A 17,715-nucleotide genomic window follows, 5' to 3' on the forward strand; every position below is an offset into this window, starting at 1 on the left:
CTGTGGTTAGCGGCCGTCCTGCTGCAGGCCAGGAGCCGAGCCTGTGGAGCTGCAGGCAAACAGATCCGCCTTCTTGGTGTCCAGATAAAGCTCTTGTCTTCTGTCCATCAGACACCGAGCCTGTTGTCTTCTTTCCCCGTGAGGCCGGTCGGTGGTCCAACTTCCCGTTCCAGCTCTGGACCCAGAGGAGGTTCGGGTTCCCCGAAGCATGGATGCCTCGGAGCCTCCTTCCACTTGGGCTGGAAGACCTGAGCTTGGAGAAGGCTTTTAGGGTTTTGGTGTTAAACAGCTTGGGGCGGCACCTTCACCGAGCCGCCGAATGTGGTGCCGAGGGGCCCCTGCCTTCATCCGACCCTCTGCATCTTCTTCTTCTCCGCACCCTTCTGAATATGAGCCCGGTGTTTGTCAAGGAAGTCCACATCCAGTAATTCCTCTGCCGCCCGAAACCAGCCGGACGCTCACCTGGGGCCCTGAGGATCCGTCCCACGGTGACACCAGGTGAAGAGAAGTTCTTCAGGGGCACGTTGGTCTTCAGGCAGGAATGGGTTCCTACTCGAGGCCTTCACTCACCCGAAACCAAAGCACGTAACCAGAGAAACCAGAGCACTTTCTCAGCACTCGTTCCGGATGCGGGCGGTTGTGGACGTTTGGAGCTGCTGAAAGTCAGACTCTTCCGCAGCTCCGTCATGTTTGCTCCTCCTTGATTCTCAGATTCTCTGCGTTCACTGCCTTCAAGAGCCGGGAGGAGGACGGCGTCCACCGGTGACCTCCCAGTGCTGTCGAGCAGAATCCCCTGCCGGGAGTCGCTTCACGCTGTGATTCATCAGCTAATCGGGCCTGTCTGGACGGATCTGACGGCGTGGCGAGGCGGCCAGAAGAAGGCCGTCACGCTCCTCTGCCAGTCAAGTCAGGAATATCAACTTCAATTAAGTTGCGGTGACGCACCGGCCCAGGCTTTCAGCTGCGGGAGCTCCTTCCACGAAGCCAGACCGGACCTACCTGAGAGGACCTTCTAGGCTGTCCTTCTAGGATTGGAGCCCCGGCTGCCAGATGACCCATGTGGAGAAACGCCCTGAGGTGGAGATGGGCGTCCTGCCCCGTGCCAGAAGGCCCTCAGGCCAGATGAAGCCTGGAGGACGCCACTTCTCTCAAAGGTATTTTAATAACTGGTGAAGACAGACGTCACCCATAACACGCTTGAACACGTGCGGAGCATCGAAGCTAACATTTGGAGATCCACGTCTTAGAGATGTAACTGCTTCTTCTATGTGTATTTGTACAAGAGCGTCCTTCTCGCTGAGCTTCCAGGCCTCCGGACATCAGTCCGAGCCAGATGACGGGACGCTCCCTCCCCGACCTCCGCTCACCGACTTCTGGGAGGTTAAAGTTCAATCAGCGCGACTAGATTTCTGCCGGCCGATAATTCAAATCAATAATGCATTGAATTGTCAGAGGTTTTCTGTCCGTTGGAGAAGCTGAAGTCAGAGTTGTCGTGGTTACGGCCGTCGTCTCTGGAAACGTTCGAAGCGACTTGCTGTTTATCTGCTGCGCCGAGGACCGTCTGCACCAATGAAAAGCACCGCAGCCTCGGAATGGAAAAGGTGTTTTTTATTCACTCTTTGACGGCCTCCTGACAGGAACCATCACAGAACATCAGACGCATTCAGGAGAAACACTTTGGACTGTCACAAGTGCAAAATCACAAGAATCCGCTCGGCTGCGTCTTCTTTTGAGCAGGAGGTGCCTGGTTTATCCGCCTGCCTGGGCCGGCCTAACCTGTGGAGATAAATGAAACACAACCGCTCAGCGCGATGGGTAAAGATACATGACGGGTCCGACCGCAGGTTCTGGAGAACGTCCAGTCTTCTGCGGGGTCCATTCTGGACCGCACAGTCCAAACTACAGGTCCCCACAATAATGAAGGCTTGCAGCTGACGCTCCGAGCGGCGCTGGGAGACCCGGCGGCAGGAGACGTCCGGTCGAGTCCCGAGAGCCCGGCGTGCGGACGGGCGGCCGCGGGGTCGGCCTTCCAGTCTTGGACCAGGTCTGAGCGTCGACAACCAGGACCGGCTCAGGAAGAGGCCTCTCCTTGTCCTAGCAACCACGGCAGGGACGGACATCCTGACTCCGGTCGGTGGCCGAGGGGGAAATCTTGTAAAATCTACCTCGAAATATTACAAGTGATGGTGTGAACGTTCCAGAAGGACCTTCGCGCCTCTCGGTCTGCATGGTTTGACACCGCAGGTCTGTTTTTGCCCCCGGCAGGGCAAATCAGGCAACTCCGCCCGGTGGTACCGAAGCATGTCTGGCAGGACTGGGGTCAGAACGGGACCTCTGAGTGCCGCTGAAGGATCTCCTCCCACCAACGGATGGCTGTCCCATCATAGATGGCTGAGCTAAGATACGCTTGTTTACTCCCTCGGGGTTCGGGAGGAGCTGGACTCCTGAAAATGTGCCCTTTATTGGAGTTTGCAGTCACGCTAGATGTTCTCAACATTCAGTGACAGGCCTCACCTGGCTGGCCCGTCTCACCGTGGACGTTTGTCCAGCGCTTAATGACCCCAAGCGTTGAGGAGGACAGAGGAGGAGTGTTAACACTGGGCTCTCCTCAAGACCTTCAGGCACCCTGAGGATGGGATCTGGATGGATTAGAACAAGGAGCACACACTGATTGAAGCTCAGTGTAACACTCAGTCCATGTCTCCTGGAGGAGAGGACCACCATCTGCCCGCGGAGAGCATTTGAACTTCGGCCTGTTTAGAAGACCGACGCCTCGGCCGTCACGTCCCTCCTGCTCTGAGAAGCATCAGCACGGCTGAAATACTCTGGTCGCTAGAAGTCACCCGCCGTGTCCGACCCGTCCCTGGTGTCCTGCACCGACCCTGGCATGTCCATCCCAGTGGAAGCAGCTGGAGAAGGCGTCATGAGCATTTTTCAATAGTTTTCAAACGAGAGGTCAAGCCAACAGGTGTCCCCGAGGCCGAGAAGGTCGCTCATGATGCTGCCAGTTCCTCCCCAAGTGCATTTGAGGTGTTCTCCACCTCCAGGCCTCCTATCTACCCGCTTCTCCCCACAGTCTCCTCACCTCTTCCGTTGTTGCAGCCCAGACCGCTGGCGTTTCCTATTCGATCCATCCTGGCTCCGAAGCAGCCCGACGCCCGCTTCCTGGCGGTCATCAGCAGGTCCAGCAGGCGGCTCCTCTGGCTCGAGGGCCTGCTCTGGGTCTCCGCCGGCGGTTGAGATCTGTCCGGCGTCAGAGCTTCCTGGTCCCCGTCCTGGTCCTGACTCCAGCCCCGGCCCGTCTGGCTGCGCTGCGGATCTTGGTTCGTCAGAGCGTAGTCGGCCTCGGCGCCCTCCTCCTGGGCTTCCTCGGCGAGGGTCTCCTCGAAGCGTTGAAGAACAGACTGGCAGGGTTTAGGAGGGCGGGTGGAGCGTGGGTGTCAACATCTCCAACCGTCTTATCGGAAGTCACGTTGTACACAAAGAAAACATACGACGTACACCTGCATCGCACATCCGTCAGATCCCTGCCTCGCAGCAGCTCAAACGCCATTCCCGCCGCTAGAACATGAACGTGACCTACATTTGTGATCTTCGTCGCGCGGTCGGACCGATGATCTACGCGAATGCCAACTCGGGCAGCCCGGATCCGAGGCAAAGACGGGCCGGGAGTTTGAACGGAGCTCCGGCAAACGTCGCTGCCCGGAGACTGAGTTTGAGTCGACTCAGCTGGTTCGGGAGTTAGAGCTTCTTCTTCCCTTCGCTCAAACACGCAGTTGAACTTGAAAGAGCAGCGTGATGACAGAACGGACAATGATATCATCTGGGATGAAAGTTGGAGGCAGCTGCCCCCCGAGCCACGCTTCCTATTTCATCCGATCGATGTTTCTCAGCGACTTCTTTTAGCAGCGGTCACCTGGGAGATGAAGCACCCGGAGAGCCTCGGTGCGGCCGACGGACGAGCCGAACGAAGCGCGAGCCGGCGACGATGTTAGCGCCTTCGGCAGCTAAAGAGCCGAGGAGGTCCTCTGGAGGGACGGACGGCGACGAGGTCTCACCTTGAGCAGGGCCAGGTCGCTGGCGGACGCCGGTCTCCCCAGAATGTGGCTTTTTACGGGTGTGTGTCGGCACAGCAGGGCCAGCAGCCCCCACAGGATGGCAATCCTCATGTTAACTTCTGACGGCAGTGACGGCGGGCGGCGCTGGAGGCTTTTATACGCCGACGCGGAGCGTCACCATCACATCCAGGGAGCGGACAGTCAGGGGCGCATCATTTTGTATATCACTTCAAGTACATTCTGACACCTCCGCACGATAAGGCCACCGGGCCCATGTACTTTCAAGTGGTGCTTGGTGGTGAATGATGTGTGTGTGTGTGTGTGTGTGTGTGTGTGTGTGTGTGTGTGTGTGTCTGTGTACCATCAGCCAACAGCGGTATGACCTCAGGAGCCATCTCGGAACTGTGTTGTGTATTCACAGGAATGCAGCATTCACAATTCACTTAGCACCATCTGCACTCCTGATCCTCAAAAATACCATAGTAGGTTAAACGTGGGCTCCAGGGCTCGGGGTCAGAGTGAGGCCCCGTCTGAAGGCACCGCCCAGACCTTCTCTGTGCCTCTGATGGACGGCCCGCAGGAGATAAAGTTGTGGTTCCTGGATCTCGGTGGGGGGGGTCGACGTCCGAGTATCGGTACTCCTTCTTTGGCGTCCGAACCCTGAACCTGACCGTCCATGAGGGTCCTTGTATTTGGAGATGTTGAAGTTGACACCTTCTCCAGCCAAAGGGAGGAGATGTTTGTCCAGTCTGGATATTAATCCGGTATAGTTTATACGTGACTGTCCGGCTGTGTTTGCTTCTCGCCGGACTGTCGGAGGACTGGTTGACGAGCTTCCGGATCACTTCGTCCTCCGGAGGAAGCCGAGCAGAGCGAGCTGTTGCATCGCTGCGTCCCACACACTCCGCTCTGCTGCTCCGCCCGCTGACCCAACGTGTCCAAATGAAGACATGATTTACTGGCAGCTCATCTCCAAACACCTCCTCCGGTATCTGCTCGTTCACGAGAATGCTCTTCATCACCGGAACTGATACGTCTCAACACCTGCACCTGGGTTTCTTTGTCTTAGTCCCGTGGTTTCTGTGGAGTTTTATGATTTCTGGGTGAGATGTCGTGTTCCTGTTTGACCTCTGACCTCTCAGAGGCTCCAAGCGGTCGGTGTGGTTCAGGGTTCGAGGCCTACAACCGTGCACCCTCACACACACTTCCTATGGAGACACTCCATCACCTCATTGCTCTTGTTGTTGTTGTGGCCGTGGACCTCCTGGTCGTGTGCGTCCCCTCTGAGACAGGACTGAAGCTCCGGGTCGGACCCTCATTTCCGGGACCATCTCCACGCTCGACAAACAATGGGACCAAACCTCGGCCAAACAGGAAGAGGAGACATTTCTTATCAGCAAAGATGTCTGAGCTTCTTCCTCCATTCCTGCAGCCGCGGGTCAGGAATGGAATCATCCAGGACAATGACCTCACCAGTGAGGATCTCAAACGTCAAACACGCCAGCAGCTTCCACTTCCCTTCACCCTTTGAATTCAAGCAAATTCTCGGAACATCTCGTGTTCCAGAGAAGAAGAGGACCAGTCAGGACATCCATCATGTCTTCATGGGAGGAAACCCAAACACCAAGGAAGACGACCTGTCGTATTCTCCTCCTTTGGGCCGCTCCCTTCAAGGGTCAACGTCGCGAACATCTAACCTCCGTCTACCGTTCAGCCGATCACCTGCCCCCGTCCTCCTCTCTGGACAGATGTTTGGAGCTCTTCCACAAGGATCGACTTCTCCCGCACCGTTTGCATCCCGGCCCTGACGGCCCGGAGGTCCGAGCCAAGCGCTCTGCGAGCGCTGGAGGTTGGCGGTTCGATTCCGAGCCGGTGTTTCAGTGTCCGCGGGCAAAGACCCCGAACCCTGGCAGCTCCAGGGGCTCCAGGGGCTCCAGGGGCTCCCCGGGCTGGTGCAGCCTGGAGGTCCAGCCTGGAGGTGCAGCCTGGAGGTGCAGCCTGGAGGTGCAGCCTGGAGGTCCAGCCTGGAGGTGCAGCCGTGGTGGGAAGAAACAACTCGCTTTATTGTTTCATTTATGTTTCACCAATCGTTCCACCGTTTCTACAATTGAGGTCAAAGTATTAATTGGTTCCATTTATTGACTCGGTGGTTGCCGTGGTAACAGACGGCAGACCATGCTGCGAGAAGGGGTACCTCCTCCTTCTCCTCTGTGTCTCACACACACACACACACACACACACACACACAAGGTGATGCTGCTGTAAACATTTAATAAAACATCCATGGAGACAAAGTCCTACATCCATTTCAATAAATAGACACGTAAGCCTCAAACAGTCGTCAATAAATATTGGTAAATAAATAAGCCTTTGCGTTAAAAAACGTTGTCGTCGGCGGGCGGGAGGTCGGGGGGTCGAGGGGGTGTAGAGACATCCGACCAGGTCCTTCTGTCCAGACGGTAAGACTGTGTGTTCACTTTGGATCTGCGGGAGGAAACATGACATGTGTCAGCGGAGCTTCTGGTTCTCCAGCAGGTTCTGGCCGGCGTCGCGCAGGCCTTCACTGATACGCCGAGCGACGGGAAGAACCCGTCTCCTTCCAGAAGACTCACTGTATTTGCCCACGGTGTTGCAGCCCAGAGAGCTCATGGAGCCGATCCTGTCCATCCGCCGGCCGAAGCAGCCGGAGCTCTTCCTGGAGGACTCGTTCCTGACGCTCTTCAGGCTCCTGGCGGACAGCAGCTCCCGTATGACCTCCTCCTCCAGGCCCGCCGGGTCCCGACGCTCGTCTCCGTCCTGGTCCAGGGCGTCCAGACTCTCGGCGGGGGCAGGACCAGCTCGGTCGGTCTCCATCTGCTCCGGGACCGAGTCTTCTAGTCTGTTCAGGAGGAGCTGCAGTGTCCGCAGACAGGTGGAGGTCATTGGAGATAACATCATACAAACATGTATATATATTATGAATATATATATATATACACATCCAGCTGTGAGTACATTTCGACTGGAGCAGCCAGTGCCACGCTGTGGATCATATGGTCTCTCCTAAAAGCCCTCTTCCGTTCAGCAGATGAATTGTCCTGAAGTTGGAGACGTACCTTCAGGACGTCCACGTCCCTGCCGCTCAGGCCGGAGCTGATGGGGTTGGAGCTGCAGAGCTGCAGGTTTAAGACCAGGAGGACGACGCCAGCGGGAATGTAGAAGAGATGCATGTTTCCTGTGAGTTCCTGCTGCTGGTGGACCTGCTTCTGACGGCTGAGGGGTTTGTCTCCAGGGTTCCTGCTGGATGCCGGAGCCGCCCCTCTCTTATACTGCAGCCGGGAGGCGGGAGGTATGCCAGGAATGGAGCGACATTCCTGACACCTGATTTTGATAACGGGACGCCGTCGGAAACGACTCCTTTTTAAGGCCCGGGTGTCAGAAGCGTGGCGTCGGGATCTCGATCATGCCTCCGTGTCTCTGAGGGAAGCCCCGCCCCCTCGGCGGCTTACGGGAAGCCGTAAACAGAGTGACCAAAATAAGGCGCGGACGTGATTGTTGTGGGGTCGCCTTCCGCAACAGGAAGTTGCCCATGAGCGGCGCTCCGCGGGAGGGACCCTCCCCAGGAGGTACCTTCCCCAGGAGGGACCCTTCCCAGGAGGTACCTTCCCCAGGAGGTACCTTCCCCAGGAGGGACCCTCCCCAGGAGGTACCTTCCCCAGGAGGGACCCTTCCCAGGAGGTACCTTCCCCAGGAGGTACCTTCCCCAGGAGGGACCCTCCCCAGGAGGTACCTTCCCCAGGAGGTACCTTCCCCAGGAGGTACCTTCCCCAGGAGGTACCCTTCCCAGGAGGTACCCCCCGCGGGGCTGCGATGAAGATCTCCTGGTTCTGCTGGTTCTACCGCCCGTCCCGACGGGACGCCCCGTTGTCCCGCCTGCCCTCCGGTGTAACGGGGGTCGCCGTGGTTTCCGAGCCACCGACTGAAATCAGACTTTAACTGATGAGCAGGAATGAGAAGGTCCAGCGGCGTGTTCACCAGCGGGGCAGTCAGTCGGATCCCGGCGGGTCCATCGTCGACGTTCTCGCTTGGCCCGGCGGACGGCGGACCTTCTCCCGGCAGGTCCAACCTTGGAGGCTCCCCGGTCTCCCCGCTGAGGTCCTGCTGGTGTTGGACCGCGGCCGGTGCGAGGCTTCTTCTCCGTGGAGGCGGCTCATGAAGGACCGGCCGAGGTGGAAGCAGGAGATGTGTTGGTGGTTCTTGATCACCGCCGGACAGGCGAGCGTCTGCGCCGTCTTTCCACTTTTCTTTCCCTCTTGCAGTGAAGAGATGTTTCCAGCTGATATGCTGCGTTTCTGACTGATCACAGCATCCCGGCACCCTCGGCCAGCAGACCTCCTCGTACCGCCGCCGAAACCGGTCCTCTGCTCGCGCTCCCAGAAGCTCCGCCCCTCGGACTGTCTTCTGCCGCCGGGACGACGTCTGATTCTGGACCAGGGTGTCGACGGGCGCCGTCCGCTTTGAAGGTAAACACAGTTGAGGAGCAGAGGAGCCCTGATGTTTGCAGGACCTGCGAGACCTCGTCACATGACCTCAGGTGAAGGCATCCGTCCAGACAGAGGTTTACATGGCACAGCTTTCTTCAGATGATTTATACCTTATCATTGTTATCACCAGTGGGTGGCGCCGTGGGGCAGAGGTCAGCTCCGCCCCTTCAGCAGGAGGTCGGAGTCCCTCAGGGTTCCTTCCTGTGTGGAATCTCCATGTTCTCCCAGGCCAGTGACTGAGTGGGTGAATAGTTGGATGGTTAGATGGTTAGATGGTTAGATGTCTCCACATGGGAGCCGGCGCTCCAGGATGGCGCCGCCCCTCGGCCAATCACAGCAGGGGGCGGCTCAGTAGGGTCTGCAGGTTCCCGCATCCTGACTGGAAGACGGGCGCTGTGGACCAGAGACCCTACAAGACTGCATGCTGTATATCTTCTTGCCTTCTTCTCTTCAGGGTCTCCACAGCGACTCCACCTTCTCCATCTCACCCCGTTCTCTGGATCCTCCTCTCTCACACCAAATACCTTCATATCCTCTCTCACCACGTCCATCCATCTTCTCTCTGGTCTTCCTCTAGACCTCCCATTCCAGCATCCGTCTACCAATATATCCACTCTCCCTCCTCTGTCCATGACCCAACCGTCTCTGACCTTCTCTCCCAAACATCTAACACGTACCATCCCTCGAGTGGACTCATTCCTGATCCTCTCCATCCAGGTCACTCCCAAAGAGAACCTCAACATCTTCATCTCTGCAACCTCTAGTTCTGCCTCCTGTCTTCTGGTCATTGTCAGTGTTTGTAGATCATCTCACCAGCATCTCCTCCAGCTTTCCTTTCCTTCTGGCTGATGTTCTTCTATCTCTTGGTACCCCTGACACTTTTCTCCACCCATTCCAACCTGCTTGGACCCGTCTCTTCACCTCTTCTCCACACTCTCCTACGCTCTGGACTGTTGACCCCAAGTATCTTAGATCCTCCAGCTTCTTGATCTCCACTCCCTGTAGCCTCACCGTTCCTCTCGGGTTCTTCTCATTCACACACATATATTCCGTCTTGCTTTCCAGAGCACACCTTCACCTCCTCCACCTCTACCTGCTCCCTGCTCTCACTGCAGATCACAACATCTGCAAACATCATGGTCCACGTGCACATATGTCTATATATCTCTATATATCTCTATATATATCTATACATGTAGAGTTTTGATTTCCCGTCTGCAGAGATGTTTCCTCCTCAGGCCTCCAGTGATCTGTCTCTGTCCACATTCCGGGGTCTTTGTTTAGATGTTTCCTGGTAGGACCCTCTGTCCCTCTGGACGCTCACAAACATCTCATAGATCAAACTGATTGGACGTCCAAACACTTTCCTCCTCAGAGGCCGGTTCCTCCACCTTCTGCTCTTTAGATCTTCAGATCTTTGGTCCAGAGTGCCGTCTCTGCTCTGAGCTCAGAAGATCGGAGGAATCACAATTACTGATACTCTAATTAATCACAATGATTAATACAGCCAGTGTGTGTGTGTGTGTGTGTGTGTGTGTGTGTGTGTGTGTGTGTGTGTGTGTGTGTGTGTGTGTGTGTGTGTGACAGAAATGGCTCAGAGTCCAGCTTTATGCAAAATAAAGTCTTTACTACGACGGGAGCAACAATAAATAACACACAGCTACTTTCACAGCACGGCATTAACTTTAATAAATAATCGGGTTCTCTGCTGGGATGGCGTTGCCTAGGTGACCGTCAGAGCTGAGCCACGGGCAGCTGTCCGTCGTCCGTCTGTCCGTCCGCTGTCTGTCGTCCACGCCTGCGGACACACACACGGTGAGTGTGTGAGTGTGTGAGTGTCTGAGTGTGTGTGTGTGTGTTTGTGTGTGTTTGTGTGTGTGTTTGTGTGTGTGTCTGTGGACACAACCATCATAACCCTCAGTCTGACAAGTTGATCATTAACCTCAAAAACCAATCGAGTTACAATATTATGATTATTATATATCATGATATTCATGATATACATCTCGTTACATCATCATCTAGATCTTTATCATTCCATCAACCTCGGATAAAAGCATCACGGGTTCAGCTTTCCGCCGTCCTGATGTTCACTCGCTCTTCTGCCCGAGGATGAAGAGCGCCGGTGCTCCTCATCCTCGCTGAGCAGCAGGGTGAAGATCGACGCTCCTTCTGCTGCTTCTGGACCAGAGGAGGAAGAAGGACCACCTTCTGCTGAGCCCCAACATCTTTAATATCCACCTCTATACCAGCATACTGATGCACACACACACACACACACACACACACACAGACACACACACACACAGACACACACACAAACACACACAGACACACACACACACACTCTCTCACACACACACATACACACACAGACACACAAACAGACACACACACACACAGACACACACAAACACACTCTCTCACACACACACATACACACACACACACACACACACAAACACACACACTAATCCATCAAATCCTGTATTTTTTGTTAAAACCTTTGATTTTGTCAGATTTAATGATTTAATCTTCCTGCTTTCTGTTTTTCTCCAATCAAGAATGTCCTGATTTATTGATCCAATATTTTCGTTGAATTGATTTCTCCATCCATCAGTGTTTATGATCCATATCCAGTCTACCTGTCTGTGTCTGGGTGTGTGAGTGTGTGCGGACCTGGCGGTTCCGGGGGTCTGGTGGTTCCGGGGTCCCCTCAGCAGCCCAGACCGCTGAAGGATCCGATCCGGTCCAGTCGGACCCCGAAGCAGCTCCGGAGCCCCCCCTTCTTGTAGCGGCTCCACGAGCGCTTGGAGGTCTTGGCGAGATCTTTGAGGAGCCTGGCCAGGACGCCGTTCCTGTGCGGCTCCCAGGGGGGCCCCTCGGGGACCCCGATCCTCCACCGCTCCGCCCCGTCCTGGTCCTGGAGGTCCGGCTCCTCCGCGGAGAAGGTCGGCGCGCCGCGCAGCCGCATCTCCTCCTCCAGCAGCTGGCGGAGGCTCTGCACCCCCAGAAGAAGCAGGCGGTCAGATGGAGGAAGGTCTCACCTGATTGGCCGGCGCGGGAGCGCCGCACGAACGGCTTCCTCTCACCTGCAGGTCCGAGTCCGGGACGCCGGCCGAGCAAACCAGCAGCAACGCCGAGAAGCACAGGCTGGAGATGTGGAGCTCCATGTCTGCTCCTCCTCTGCTGGAGAGAGCTGCTCTTATACTGGCTGGACCACAGGGGGGCGGAGGGAGGAGGAGGGAGGATGGAGGATGGATGGAGGAGGGAGGGATGGAGGAGGGATGGAGGAGGGATGGAGGAGGGATGGAGGAGGGATGGAGGGATGGAGGGATGGAGGGTGGAGGGAGGGATGGAGGGATGGAAGGAGGTGTGAGATTCCCAAAGCCACGGAGCAGAGCTCTGGGTGTTGTGCCTGCAGAACGCTGACACAGGAGAAGATTCCTGCAGGGACGAGACCAGGACGAGACCTTCAGACGGACAGGAGGAGGAGAAAGGCAGGGTTCTTCTCCAGGCCTGGACGCTCCGCCGGCTGAGGGAGCCCGTCTGACGCAGCTCAGCGGGCGGGAGTGAGAAGGATTAATGATAATAATGATAATAATGATAATAATAATAATAATAATAATGATAATAATAATAATAATGATAATAATAATAATAATAATGATAATAATAATGATAATAATAATAATAATAATAATAATAATAATAATAATAATAATAATATTCTATCCTTTATCAATCCCTCGTGGGGAAGTTGGTTCTCTGCAATGAAGCCGTCATGGATGAACGTGAGCGTGAGGCTCAGGGGAGCAGCGAGGGCTTCGCCGTGTCCTTCAACAACCCTTGGACGCACCAGGAGGAGCCGGGGATCCGGGCAGGTCGGCTTCCAAAGACGACGGCGGCCCCAGATTGTCCGGGACACGTCCGGGTTTGTCCTTCACGGCTCCTCGACCAGCGTTTCCAGGTTCTCCGGGTTTGGTTTCACCACCGAGCGGCTTTCCTCGCCAGCCGGTGGAGCTCAGCGGTCCAGCGGCGCCACGGCTGCTTTCTGTAGACCGGTAGAAGGTAGAAGGTAGAAGGCCATCCCGCTCAGACCTTTCCCTTCGAAGGCGCCCGTGTTCTGGTCGGACGAGGACCCGGTGGTCCACCGTCTCCACCTCCTCGTCTGGAGGGAAAATATCCACCTTTCTGAACCCTCTTATTATGTTAAGGGTCATTTTGACCCTTAACATAATAAGAGGGTTAAGCAGGAAATGAAAGTGTTCAAATTCATTGAATGCAATCAATCAGATGAGTGAGAAGGTGCAACTGATGGCGTTACCTTGTCCTGTATCTCCATGTGTTGGGATGTCAGGATGTTTGTTGTTTTTAATGCGTGCTGAGATCCAAACATGTGGTCCTTTTACCGTGGATTTGGATCTCATTTGTATCTCATGGGGTTCCAGTGGGCGTCCGTACGAGCGTCCTGTTAGCGAGCAGGTCTTCTGGGAGGACGGCTGTCAATCACAGGCCCGACTCAGAAGGTCAGCTGGGTTTCACCTTCTGGAGAACAGGAGAACATGGGTAGAACCCAGGCAGGAGAACATGGGTAGAACCCAGTCCATGTGTTGCGGTGGAACCGTGATGTTCACCCTTTTCTCCAGCAGCTGCACCGTGTTGTTCAGCAGGGAAGCTTCTCCAAGATGGTGTCAGGACCTTCTGCACGTGGATCTGGATCCACATCTCTTACTTTCTCAGCACGAGTGAGGACCAACTCGTGCTGAGGTGGGGCTCAGAAACTAATTGTGTGTGTGTGTGTGTGTGTGTGTGTGGAGTGTATGGCTCCCTGCCTGCATCTGCAGAGGTTCCGGGGTGAATGATGAGCGATTATCTCAGCGGAGGCGGCCGGCAGCTAATTGACATTTCAGCGGCATCTCGACTGGAGGGCCATCAGGTGTAATTGACTCGGCCCCGGCGGCGCCGAAGGTTCCAGAAGCTTCACCGTCCCAGCTGCTCTGACTGCCTCTGGACTCGCTCACGCCGCTGCGCCGACCGACGGATGTTCTCGCTAATGCAACACGTTCTTCTGTTTTGGAAGCCGGTGCAGGAGGACGCGTCCGGCGGGCGTCGGCCGGAGCTGCCGCCGGACCGGCCGGGTCCAGAATCAGGAGCTGCCGCGGGAAAGCCCGAGCTCGCTCCACCGGGGCTCCTTTGCAAAGATCTCCGGGAGTCTGTTGGGGATCTGCTGGAAGCCTGAGGAGCAGGACGTGAAGAACCGGGAGGCGGACGCTTCCCAGATACAAACAAAGATAGGGATGAACAAACCGGCGAGGGAACGAAGAAGCGAAGGAAGAAGCGAAGGAAGAAGCGAAGGAAGAAGCGACGAGCGAACGGCCAAAGAACGAGAGAACGGGCGAACAAACGAAGGAACCGGACGAGGACGAGGCAGTCGGAGCCGGAGAAATAAGAAGAAGGAACGCCAACGCTGCTTCTCCTTCGTTCACAGGCCACGGCGAGACGTCCATGGCGTTCAGGAAGCTCAGCCAGGTCCTCCCACAGAGATGGCTGGACCCGGCTGGACCCGGCTGGACCTGGTTGGACCTGGTTGGACCCGGCTGGACCCGGTTGGACCGCTAGCCTTCACGCCTTCACTGGGATCAGGACGATAAAAGGCGGAGAAGATCCGTCAGGCTCTCTGCGGAGGAGCCTGTCATTAGATCCGGCTGAGAAGGTGGCAGCCGCCCCTCACACGGTTCCCCTCCATTAAAGATCCTCATTAGAACAGAAGCTGCTCCTCGGCGGGGGGGCGGGGGGGGCTCTGAGATGAATGTTGGAGCTCAGCACCTCCTGCTGCTCCTGAAGGACCTCTGCTCGGAAGCAGCCACGGCCCGGGAGGAATCACAGAAAACAACATCGTTTTAGAAACCCGTCCTCTTTCCCCCGCCGGCCTCCTGCGGCGCCGGCACAGACCTCCCTCCGTCTGCTTCTTCACGGCTCACGTCGGAAAGCTCCCTCAGAAGCCGAGGTCAGAAGAACCACGATGGCATTGGGCGGACGCCGGCCGTGGGGTACGGATCTTCTGCCGGCGTGGCGGGAGCCAGGACTCGTCAGAGCGGGAAACGCCCGGCGGGCCACGGCAGCCTCGGCCTGGTCTTCTGCCCCTGAGGACCATCTAGACCAGCAGGATCTTCTGAAACCCTCCAGCGTCCAGTTAATGGAGCCCAAGATGAAGACCGCTGCCAATGGAAGGCCCTCATTTACCAGAACTTTAATGAGCTCTAACTCCTCGTCCTGACCCTCGTCACATCACACCGACCCCGGCTCAGACCCGACTCAGACCCGGTTCAGACCCGGCTCAGACCCGACTCAGACCCGACTCAGACCCGGCTCAGACCCGACTCAGACCCGGCTCAGACCCGGCTCAGAACCGGCTCAGCCTCGGCCCGACGCTGAACTCTCCTGGAGGAACTGTTGGGCTGTGAGAACAAATAAGAAGCTGCACCACATGGAGAAGGTGGTCACTCCATGGAGGATCTGGCCAGCGCTGTGGCTTTGAGAAGGTCTTGGCTCCGGCTGCCGTCGCTCTGTCTGCCAAAGCTTCCTCAGATACACCGAACCCTGAGCACACACACATTCTCAATCCTTACACACCGCTCAGTCATCTAGTTAACTCACTAACTAGCACTGGTACCAGTGGAGAGCTCACATTTACCAGCCCATTAACTCTAACCATTAACCCTAATCCTCGCCTGAACCTCAACCTTCACCTGAACCCCCTCACCCGACCATCCAGCAGCTCCAGATGGATGGATGGCTTTGATAGAAGGTCTGTAATAAATGTCACAACATTGCAGAAACTGTGATGGTTAATTGTGTGAAAAACAAACGTTATATGTTGAATCTTCAAGGTGTTGAGACTTTGTGTTTTCTCTTCAAAGCTCTGCTTGGTTGTTTCTCCTGAGTCTGGATGTCCGGATGTCCTGATACCTCCTCTGGAAGATCTTCTGCTGGCCGCGCAGCAAATGACCACGGAAACATAGCGGAGCGTGAGAGCGGCGCTCGGGACGTGACCCCTTTGCCGAAGCTATTTCGGCCCGATGCTATGCTACGCTACGCGTGCTGGCATGTGGCGCCTGATAAAGGATGGGACACGGAGACGGTCGGAGATGTTCTCGGCAGCCGTCCGCCGCCGCCGTTTGGCTGCGTTTCCGTCCGTCCGCAGATTAGCCTGTCAGCGGGCGGCGGCGGTTCTGGAAGGATGGACAGCCAGAAGAACCCGTGAAGAACATCTGGTGCGACACCGTGAAAACGCCACGGTGTCAGTTTGATTCGCCGTCCGGAGGTCGAATCCTCCCCGTTCTATCGGACGGGCCGCTGATCTGTGACAGCGGGTGTCACTGCGGCGGCGGCGGCTCGGAGGCCGAACGCCTCGCAGCCGGACTCCAAACCCTCTCCGGTCTTCGCTGCTCCTCAGACCTGCAGGACCACGGAGAAGACCTTCGCCCGGCTGACGGGCCCCGCGAACGGATCGCTCAAACCAGGGACCAACCGGGTGAAAACGCCAAACGCTCGGCTGAAACCCGTTCATCCCGTGCGTCTCTGAGGTCGCGGAGGCGCGCGGCCGTCCGGCCCTTCTTTCGCTCGCCGCCTCGCCCTCCCGGCCAATCATTGACAGCCGTGCCAAAAATAGAGCCGGCCGGAGCCTCGGCGGCCGCCGCGCCCGTCCAGGTGACTGGTTAACTTGTGGGTGGAGATGAAGCGATAAAGCCGGGTCCAGACCTGGAGGAGGTGCTGGAGGCCCGTGAGCTCAGGGGGCGGCCAAGAGAAGACTTGGAATGGCAAGTCGATCTCCGCTTGCTTTTATGTCCATTAAAAACGGTTTCCGGTGAGTTGAAGGCCTGCGAGAGAAGAGCTTCCTTCCTTTGTTTCTGCTGGTCCTACTGAGACGGAAGACAGAAGATAAACTTTATTGATCTTCATCGGGGAAATTCTTCTGTCGCAGCAGCGTTACAGTTACAGCTACAGTTACAGTTACAGCTACAGTTACAGCTACAGTTACAGTTACAGCTACAGTTACAGTTACAGTTACAGTTACAGTTACAGTTACAGCTACAGTTACAGTTACAGTTACAGTTACAGTGTCAATAAACATGAATAGAAATAGAGGATTAGAAGACGGCCAGACGGCCACAAATAAATAGACGGCAGCGAGAATGACGACAACAACGTCGAGGACAAGAATTTGTACGACCGGTTCGCTTCGGTCCCCCGGCCGGTCTATTCCTGTCCCGGTCTGGTCCTGGTCCTGGAGTCCCGCACCATCTCGGTCCGCCTCCCCGGGTCGGCCGGCGGCGGACGGAGCGGCGAACGTGTTCCCGCTGTGACCTCTCGAGTGGCACCTTTGAGCAGATAAGGTTATTTCCACCCAGCGGGGATGGTGCTGCATATATTTAGCATTAGCTCATGCTATTCCGGTCCCGGATCGCCTCAATAAACCAAGGTAGGCGTGGGAAATCTTTTTAATTGGCGGTGTTCTAAATATACCTTCAGGAAGTCCGGTAAATGTCTTCCATCGGACGTTTGCGTCAGAAAGTTTCACCGGCGTCAGCCTGAATCCACCCGTGGGAATCCACTCCGCTCAGCTTTACATCGTCTTTTATCGATGGCCGTTGTTTTCAGCGGCGGCCTCGATGGAACTCCATGGAGACGGAGCTTTGCGCGAATCTTCTCGATTCCGTATCGCAACATTTCCAGAGACGGAGGCCCGGGAGACACCGAGGCTCTGGGTTTTTGGAGTCAAACCTTCAGGCGTGAGCGGCGGACAGGCAGGACACGCAGGACACTCGGCGTTTTCACGGTGTCGCACCAGATGTTCTTCACGGGTTCTTCTGGCCGTCCATCCTGACACTCAAGATCACTGGCACCTTCGAGGACTCAAGGGCCGAGAAGATGAATTTGGCCTCCGGCCCCTGAGGAAGCCCTGTTGGGGGTCTGTTTGGACCAGAGGACAGGAGGTGCCAAATGACACCCGTCCTTCCATGTCTGGATGTTCCAGCAGCATAAATGGCATTTTCTGGCAAAGATTCTGAAGATCTGGAACGGGGACCTGGCGGAACAGAACCCGACCCGGGTTCCCGCTCTGCGGTGAT

General features: G+C 56.2%; 3 protein-coding genes and 1 long non-coding RNA gene across 5 annotated transcripts; all 4 read right to left on the minus strand.

Moving 5' to 3' along the window:
- Positions 1 to 1,593: 1,593 nt before the first annotated feature.
- Positions 1,594 to 4,238, minus strand: nppa (natriuretic peptide A). Its single transcript, XM_086159667.1, has 3 exons — positions 4,059 to 4,238; positions 3,086 to 3,404; positions 1,594 to 1,776 (listed from the first exon to the last, which is right to left on the minus strand). Exons 1-3 carry the CDS (start codon positions 4,167 to 4,169, stop codon positions 1,772 to 1,774), a joined length of 435 nt encoding a protein of 144 aa, XP_086015793.1. The 5' UTR covers positions 4,170 to 4,238; the 3' UTR covers positions 1,594 to 1,771.
- Positions 4,239 to 6,312: 2,074 nt separating this feature from the next.
- Positions 6,313 to 7,348, minus strand: nppb (natriuretic peptide B). Its single transcript, XM_086159668.1, has 3 exons — positions 7,154 to 7,348; positions 6,671 to 6,950; positions 6,313 to 6,542 (listed from the first exon to the last, which is right to left on the minus strand). Exons 1-3 carry the CDS (start codon positions 7,265 to 7,267, stop codon positions 6,532 to 6,534), a joined length of 405 nt encoding a protein of 134 aa, XP_086015794.1. The 5' UTR covers positions 7,268 to 7,348; the 3' UTR covers positions 6,313 to 6,531.
- A 2,839-nt stretch (positions 7,349 to 10,187) lies between these two features.
- Positions 10,188 to 11,832, minus strand: nppal (natriuretic peptide A-like). Its single transcript, XM_086159669.1, has 3 exons — positions 11,674 to 11,832; positions 11,261 to 11,582; positions 10,188 to 10,379 (listed from the first exon to the last, which is right to left on the minus strand). Exons 1-2 carry the CDS (start codon positions 11,752 to 11,754, stop codon positions 11,298 to 11,300), a joined length of 366 nt encoding a protein of 121 aa, XP_086015795.1. The 5' UTR covers positions 11,755 to 11,832; the 3' UTR covers positions 10,188 to 10,379; positions 11,261 to 11,297.
- A 3-nt stretch (positions 11,833 to 11,835) lies between these two features.
- Positions 11,836 to 16,497, minus strand: LOC147226770 (uncharacterized). 2 transcript variants are annotated; one of them, XR_015107119.1, is made up of 4 exons: positions 13,219 to 16,497; positions 12,909 to 13,129; positions 12,441 to 12,752; positions 11,836 to 12,028 (listed from the first exon to the last, which is right to left on the minus strand). It is a non-coding gene; the product is annotated as an uncharacterized LOC147226770 (long non-coding RNA). The 2 variants fall into 2 exon arrangements; XR_015107120.1 differs by having other exon boundaries at positions 12,441 to 12,811.
- Positions 16,498 to 17,715: the final 1,218 nt, after the last annotated feature.

The sequence above is a fragment of the Fistularia commersonii genome, chromosome 14 (assembly GCF_037954325.1).
Source record: "Fistularia commersonii isolate RoL2024-O1a breed Wild chromosome 14, RoL_Fcom_v1.0, whole genome shotgun sequence".
Classification (NCBI taxonomy): Eukaryota; Metazoa; Chordata; class Actinopteri; order Syngnathiformes; family Fistulariidae; genus Fistularia; species Fistularia commersonii.